This window comes from Culex pipiens, chromosome 3, assembly GCF_016801865.2.
Source record: "Culex pipiens pallens isolate TS chromosome 3, TS_CPP_V2, whole genome shotgun sequence".
Taxonomy (NCBI): domain Eukaryota; kingdom Metazoa; phylum Arthropoda; class Insecta; order Diptera; family Culicidae; genus Culex; species Culex pipiens.
Genome location: NC_068939.1, coordinates 130,022,690 through 130,030,911, shown reverse-complemented (window position 1 = coordinate 130,030,911; position 8,222 = coordinate 130,022,690). Strand labels below are relative to the sequence as shown.

The 8,222-nt window shown below is 44.3% G+C and overlaps 2 protein-coding genes and 1 long non-coding RNA gene across 4 annotated transcripts in view; all 3 read right to left on the bottom strand.

Moving 5' to 3' along the window:
• Positions 1–8,222, bottom strand: part of LOC120430879 (uncharacterized) — a 73,403-nt gene that overhangs the window by 62,581 nt on the left and 2,600 nt on the right. The gene's annotated exons all lie outside the window — the stretch shown is intronic.
• Positions 168–1,209, bottom strand: LOC120431719 (uncharacterized protein F58A4.6). Its single transcript, XM_039596844.2, has 3 exons — positions 846–1,209; positions 664–778; positions 168–602 (listed from the first exon to the last, which is right to left on the bottom strand). Exons 1-3 carry the CDS (start codon positions 1,124–1,126, stop codon positions 324–326), a joined length of 675 nt encoding a protein of 224 aa, XP_039452778.1. The 5' UTR covers positions 1,127–1,209; the 3' UTR covers positions 168–323.
• On the bottom strand, positions 4,942–8,107 carry LOC128093622 (uncharacterized). Of its 2 annotated transcripts, none has more exons than XR_008212636.1 (3): positions 7,164–8,107; positions 5,586–6,944; positions 4,942–5,523 (listed from the first exon to the last, which is right to left on the bottom strand). It is a non-coding gene; the product is annotated as an uncharacterized LOC128093622 (long non-coding RNA). The 2 variants fall into 2 exon arrangements; XR_008212635.1 differs by having other exon boundaries at positions 7,352–8,106.

The following is an 8,222-nucleotide window of genomic DNA, read 5'->3' as shown; positions in this document are numbered from 1 at the left end:
TTTCGCGGCAAGAATTAATATTATATATAGTTAATATGTAAACTGTATTTAAATAACAATAATAATTAAAATGATTGTCCCAAGGTATAACAAAACAGGACACGGAGACACAGAGACATGAGTAAGAAAATACACATTTTTTAAAGAAAATAAAGAATGCAACGATATGAAATTGTGAGAAAAGTGCTTTTCATTGACAACGAAATCTCCTTTTACAATAATAATAATGACTCAAGTTTGCCTTATCCAAAAAAGTGATCATAAATCTGCAGCAAACGGTTCAACCGCCACCAAATCCAACAATTTCGCTTCCCCCACTTCTCCTACTGCTTGGGTCGGTTCAGCCGCTTCTGGTACAGCTCGTACTCGTAGCGCAGCTTGGACCAAATGCCGAGGCACATTTTGAGCAGGCGCGTGTCCGGTTCGTACTGGCGCTTCTCGGCGCGGTAAATCTGCTGCACGATGCGTTTCGCCGCCCCAAACTGGTACTTTTGGATGAGCGAAATGGCCATGTACAGGCGGCAGCGTGCAATCAGCGAGGGTTCGCCCAGCCGCAGCGCGAACCTCATCTGCTGCAGCGATATCTTGCCGGCGACGTCCGCCTGAAAGTGGAGAGCAAATTTAGTTGGCAAGTCAAGGTTAAAAATTTGAGGCATTTCTTACGCAAGCCAGCTTGTAATCTCCCAGCGCGGAGAAGGCCCCTCCAAGGGTCGAAAGCCACGACATCATCTCGTCCAGCTCTATCCGTTCCCAAAGTATACGGTTTGCGCGCTCACCCCTGAAACCACAGAACGACTCTTAAAAATCTAGATCCTTCCAAAACGCAACATCTCAACTAAACTCACCACTCGTAATCAATCGGTTCCCTGCTAGGGGGATGCAGCTTAACTGCAAGCTTCTGCCGTTCCGGGCAGAAATCGACCAACGCATTGGCAATTTTTAAACGGTACCTCGGGAAGCATTCTAGATCCGCCAGGAAGTGGTTCAAATCCAACGAATCGGTGTGCACAACTCGAACTCCTTCGTCTTCGTCCAATTCGATTTTGTGACGCTTTTTGACACGGGTTTGGCCAATCCTGTACTGGTCGATGGAATCGGTGTAGTCCACAACATAAAACAGGGCCATTTTTGCTGTGAATAAGGAACAAAAATACGCAGAATTTCACTAGAAGCTGAACGGGCAGTGCACGATCCGGAGCGATTTGTTATTAATCTTCTCATTGAAAAGTGCCGGCGACAAAATTGGGCGAAAAGTTCACCGCCCGGAGATCGCGAGTTGGCGCGAGCGAATGAACACCGCGAAAAAAGATTCGGGGGTGCATTGGGGTTAAATGATCATTTCGTCATTCGGTTTAATCTAAAAATAATTATTTTTTCGTAAATATCGCTACTTTGATGCCATGTAATTCATTTTTACAGTTAATTAGGCATTGTTACATCAAATTTGACCTTTCAAACGCACTAGAAGGGCCAAATTTTAAAACATCAATGTTTGCCAATTTGACCGTGTTACCCCCAATTCCCCTTGTAGAACAAAAGAAAAGTTCATCCGCGGTCTGTCAGCAGCGCGCTGTTTTGTTTGCTGGATCAACATTTGGAAATGTCGAACGTTGAAGGAAATCGCTCAAAAAATGGAAATTAACCGATTTCAAATGTTATGGCCGCAAATGAAAGGTAAGGGTGGCTATTTTTTTATTCCGATCTGTAAAACTAGTTCTGGCGAGGGTTCTGGGCACTACGGCAATAGATTTTACCGGCGGGTTGCTTCCGGTTGAATTTGATTTGAGGAGAAGGTTTTTCAATCCATTCGGGGGCAACAGTTTCGGTAATCCGGAACTTCCGGTAAGTTTCATATTTGCAGTGTTTAGCATGAAAAACAAACTTAGACCAATCTTTCAAGTGTGCGCTCTTTTTGAGGAGGGGCGCAAACCGAAGAAGAGTGCAACTCGGGGGAGCGTTTTTTCGGGGTTTGAGCGCAAATCGAAGGAGCGTTATTCCGGGGTTTTGGCGTAAAATGGGATTTTCTTTTTTAATTTTACTTACAATTAAATGAGTCATTTATATAAGGGGTCATCCACAAAACACAGATAATGGGCCATCCTCAAATCTGGGTATCCAAGAACTCCCGGATGTCATGGCCTAGATAGCTACCTGATCAACGGAGGTCTATATGGGTGAATTAACCATCGGTATACACTCAACCCCCGATGATTGGTCACTTTTTCGTTTGACACTTTTTTAGTTTGTACCCCGTTGGTTGGTCAAAGTCTAACTAAAAAGTGACGAACTGTCACTTTTTACACGGCGCTCACGCACACTATCAAAACACACGTTTGGTAGTGTGCGTGAACCCCGTGTAAAAGGGGTGTCAAACTAAAAAGTGACCCCGTTCGTCTGACAACAGTTGGTGTCAAACCATCGGGGTTTGAGCGTAGCTTCAGTGAACAACGATGGACACACTGGGGTACGTTGGATTGTTATAAGTCTTCTAAGAACTCCTTGATGTTATGACCTGGATATCAACCAGATCAACGGAGGTCTATATGGGTGAATTAACCATCGGTATAGCTTCATTTTGCTTCAGTGAACCACGATGGATACCCTTCGCCATGTTGGATTATTATGGGTCCTCCAGGAACTCCCGGGAGTTATGACCTGATGATCCAAGGCTGTATATCATAGGTACTCACGATCCTGCTTTGCATTAGTGTGAGTGCATGACTCCGTGCCACTAAAACCAAAACAATAACAAACGAACAATGGACCGTGCCAGGAAAAGCAAAACATAAACAATGTCAGTGGCAGTGGAGTGAGAGAGTCAGAGATAACGATTTTGACAACCGCACTACTACACACTCGCGAGTACCTTAGGTAGAAAGCCTTGCTGATGATCTACCTAATCAACGGGGGTCTATATGGGTGTATTAACCTTTGTAACTATAAGCTTCTTTAGACTAAAAAAAGTTTTTTATTCAAACTTAAAACTTTGGTCATAACTTAAAACTTTGCCAATGGTTGGTATTCAGAAAATCTTATCTCAAGATACAGATTTGCGAAAACTTGTATAGACAGACACCATTTTGTATGAAGAATATGAGGCAATAGTGCACAATAACTATTTTGGCCATAAAAAACATCAATGGACAAGGTTTCATACAAATCTGAAAATGCAATCAAAAGTCGATTTGCAATAACGAAAGGAATTAAATACTTTGTTGAATCCAAATTAACGCCTCATTTTTCTGTTTGTTTGTTGTTGTGCAGGTTTGGTTTCAAATATTTCGTTTGATATGTTTCTGTTTCAATTGGGCCCAAAGGTGAAGCTTACATTTGTGATATTATTGTTCACAACGATAAAGCTTATTTTTCTGAGTACAATGACACTTTGTACGACCGAGAAGGATTTAAAATCGATTTTAAATCAATTTAAAAAAAATCACAGCTCGTTCTAAGCGGACCTTAGTTGATTCATCAAAAAAAAATGTTGTCCTGTCCTATTTTTTGCATTTAAATAAAAAAATGATCAAAAATGGGTTTTAATCTGTTTTTTACCGTTGAACATAACAATTGACTCAGGGCTTTAGGACCCTATTGTCTATATGAGTGAATTGATCATCGGTGTGGCTTCAGGTAGTGAACAACGATAGATACTCTGGGGTACGTTGTTATCGATCATCCAAGAATTCCAGGAAGTGATGACCTGATGATCTACCTGATCAACGCGAAACTATATGGGTATATCAACCATCGGTATCGCTTCAAGAAGCTTCAGTGGACCAGGATGGACAATTCGCACCATGCTGGATTGTTATGGGTTTCCCAGGAACTCTCGGAAGTCAGGTAAATCATCAGGTCATAAATCCCGGGAGTTCCTGGAGGACCCATAATAATCCAACATGGCGAAGGGTATCCATCGTGGTTCACTAAAGCTATCTGAAGCTACACCGATGGTTAATTCACCCATATAGACCTCCGTTGATCAGGTAGCTATCTAGGCTATGACATCCGGGAGTTCTTGGATACCCAGATTTTAGGATGGCCCATTATCAGTGTTTTGTGGATGACCCCTTATATAAATGATTCGTTTAATTGTAAATAAAATTAAAAAAGAAAATCCCATTTTACGCCAAAACCCCGGAATAACGCTCCTTCGATTTGCGCTCAAACCCCGAAATAACGCTCCCCCGAGTTGCACTCTTCTTCGGTTTGCGCCCCTCCTCAAAAAGAGCGCACACTTGAAAGATTGGTCTAAGTTTGTTTTTCATGCTAAACACTGCAAATATGAAACTCACCGGAAGTTCCGGATTACCGAAACTGTTGCCCCCGAATAAGCCCCTGGTGGATTGAAAAACCTCCTCAAATCAAATTCAACCGGAAGCAACCCGCCGGTAAAATCTATTGCCGTAGTGCCCAGAACCCTCGCCAGAACTAGTTTTACAGATCGGAATAAAAAAAATAGCCACCCTTACCTTTCATTTGCGGCCATAACATTTGAAATCGGTTAATTTCCATTTTTTGAGCGATTTCCTTCAACGTTCGACATTTCCAAATGTTGATCCAGCAAACAAAACAGCGCGCTGCTGACAGACCGCGGATGAACTTTTCTTTTGTTCTACAAGGGGAATTGGGGGTAACACGGTCAAATTGGCAAACATTGATGTTTTAAAATTTGGCCCTTCTAGTGCGTTTGAAAGGTCAAATTTGATGTAACAATGCCTAATTAACTGTAAAAATGAATTACATCGCATCAAAGTAGCGATATTTACGAAAAAATAATTATTTTTAAATTAAACCGAATGACGAAATGATCATTTAACCCCAATGCACCCCCGAATCTTTTTTCGCGGTGCTCATTCGCTCGCGCCAACTCGCGATCTCCGGGCGGTGAACTTTTCGCCCAATTTTGTCGCCGGCACTTTTCAATGAGAAGATTAATATGAAACTGCACTGAAAGCAAAACAGCTGATTTGGAGAAACGTCAAAACATATATACGGTTAAACCCGTTAGAGCGAGTTTGATTAAATTACACGCTAACCAGGCGATCTCAATTTTGAGATGAACGTCGCAAACCGGCTAAAAGTGAAACCACTCAACGTTGAGATGAGCAACTCGATCTCAACGTTGAGATGGGCTACTCGATCTCAAAATTGAGATGCGATCGGAGCCGGGAAAATCGCAGAAAAAGCAAAAAAACGGTTCCGGAAGGTAAATGTGCAATACATCGTCGTTAAATAAATCAAAATAGGCCACTTTAAATGAGTTTTATTTATTTAAATCTTTTTTTATTTAATGCAACAATTGCTTCTCTTTTTATTGATTTTGTGCAGTCGGCACCTGTTGGTACTGTTCGGAGTGCATGTAAAACTGCACTGTGCTGCGCTTGACGGCCTCAGATGTGGTGATTTTGATGGCTAGGCATGGTGAATCGGCATTACTGTGTGGACCTGCTTCATCTCCCGGAGCTGCTGCACACTTTTGACTAGCTGCCTCTCCTTCGCACTGAGGTGGGCTACCTCCGATTCCTGTTTTAATACCATCAAACAGTTAGTACCTATCTACCGTCAAGACCATGAGTCACTCTCACCTGCCGGTACTCGCCCTCGAGCTTCTGCAGCCGCTGCTGAATCTGCCGGTAGTCCAACGACAGTATCGATATCTGGTGTTCATCTTCCTGCTAGTTTTGCTCGACCATTTGGCGGGCGACTTGGTTTGTAGACCTTTGACCTCCTCCATGTTGGCTTTCTCATTGTCCAGCTGTCGGGACTTTCCGTTCCCTGGTGTTACCGGTTCTGTACGACTTTCAGTTGGCACTCGATGGATACGGTTTTCTTCTCCAGGTCGGAGATCCGATCCAACCGGCAGTGGTTTTCCTCGAGGGCTTGCTGTTCCCGCATAACGGACTGTTCCTGAACACCACCGAGCAAGTGTAGCTTTCCTTGAAGTTCCTTTTGCAGTTCCGTTATTGCGCGCGCGTTGTGTTCGTGGGCCAGACGGGTCTATGGATCGGCCACGTTCTGTTGGAGAGCGTCTCGAGCGGCTTGCAGTCCAGCTAGCATCGACGCCAGTTCGGACGCCTTATGCTCGACGTCGGTTTTGCTGAGACGCAGTTCGGCCCCTTACTTCTTCAGCTTTTGACTCACTTCCGTTTCGGTCTTCTACTGTTCCTGCAGCGCTGAGTTATCAGTTTGATCTGCTGCCGGAGTGTCCGCTACTGCTTTTCGATCGTGTTCCGTTTACGCTGAAGCTGTTCTCCATTCGAAGCAGTTCGGCATTGTTGGATGATCGATGCCGAACGTGATGGTTTCGATTGGTTCGGTTATCGAAGCAGACTTGTTGTTAAGCGATTTGTCATTGTCGCTGATTTGGGTGTCATCCGGGAAATGCAGCGATTTTTTGTAGTCCATAATCTTGCCGTACGTACTTAGTGCGTATCACCGATTAAGATTTCATACAGGAATGGACCACCAGTCGCACCCGCGCCCATAACCACCTTGAGCACCTGGGAATTGCAGCCTTCCGGACTGATGTTGTCGGGTGTTCCGACTGCTTTCGCCCGTCCGGGAACATTCGCATTTACGTTCCGAAATCGGGACGCTTCAGGTGACCGTGTTTGTCCAGCAGCATGTTGTCCGGCTTCTCTTGCCAATGGATTCGCTAGCACGACCTCCTCCTTTTAAAAGATGAACCACTTCTCCGGGATTCCGTAATCGTTAATCAAACCGACAATATCTCCGCCCAGCATGCAGTCCATCCCCATCTACAGATACTTGGCATCCTGAAAGGCATAGTGCAGCTGGACGATCCACTCCGAGCTGGGCCATGATGTACCATTCCTCCCAGACTTGGACAGTCGCTTCATCGTGTATTTCGCGTACAGCTGGTCTGGAATCGGGCACAAACAGCTTGATCGGCAGGAAATCCTCCGGATGCGTTATGGGCGTCGCTGAAGAGAGAATGAAAAGATAATTAGAAATAGGAAGAAGGGTAGAATTCGTTGGAGCGGTTCCGCCGACTGAGTGAGCGAAACAGATTTGATTTTCTTTCCAAAAAAACTTCCTTTCTTTGCAGATTCAACGGGTTGAGTCAACGGCAAGTTAAAATTTCATCGTTTTCTTTTTCCGCGTTGACCAATTCCACAACTGCACCGAGAATGTTTAATTACCAACTTCCGGACACTTTTGTTTCTCTCCTGGCTTCTTATCTTGCGGCGTGTTCAGAAGGAACTCAACGTTCGCAAACAGCCTCTCCACCGCAGCATTTCGTCCTCTTCCGCGAAAAGACTTCTTCTTTTTAACCTAGACTTGGGATGATTTCACAACTGGTTTTGGGTATCCGGCGAAGCTGCGGTACCTTTTGACAACTGTCGTCACAGGATGAATTTACAGCCTCTCCGTCACCGCTGCGTTCGGCATGATCTTGGGACTACAAGCCGCCGCACCGGCTACAACTAATATCTACTTTAACTTTGCCTACAGCTCGACTCCCGGCGCTTCCGTCAGAGCAAAAACCTCCACGTCCCAGTCAAGTTGGTTTTGTAGATTCCGCTGGCCACTTTCAGGACTGGAACCATTCCCAGGACATGGAAGTTATTGTTTATTTGCACTTGTTGTTATTGTTCTTCCATTTCCGTTGATTCGGAGGTGCCCTATTTTTTGTTTCCTTCACATTTTAGGTTATCTTTCCGGTCCAATCTTCTCCGGGGACACTTTGCCATAATTTACCCGCTCCACCTGTCAAACAGAAATAAATAAAAAAACACGGAAAACTCCCGGAGAAGATCGGAACGGGAAGGTAACAATGTATGTGGGAAAACGGTGGACGAGAGCGAAGTTCCGTCGATCGAATCTGCTGGAAAAGTTACTGCTTCGCTATTTTCTACTTATTTGGCCGGTGAAAACTCTTATGGCACTTCCTCGTCCACCGTTTCCTTCACATCTAATGCTATCTTCCAGTTCCGATCTTTTCCGGGACGCATTATCAAAACTTATCCTCCACTCTGCGCCGTTTGGTGACGAACGCCGACTCCACAACTGTCAGAATAGAAATTGTAAATTCGACTAAGTCCAGAATGTCAAAAAACAGCTAAGTTTCATCGCAAAATTGAGTTCACATTCTTCAACTCAAAATTGCGAATGTAAACAAAACAAACTGATCTCAATAATTGAGATGACTGGAGCGAACTCCTTTTTGCGACGTTCATCTCAATAAGGGGTCGTGCATA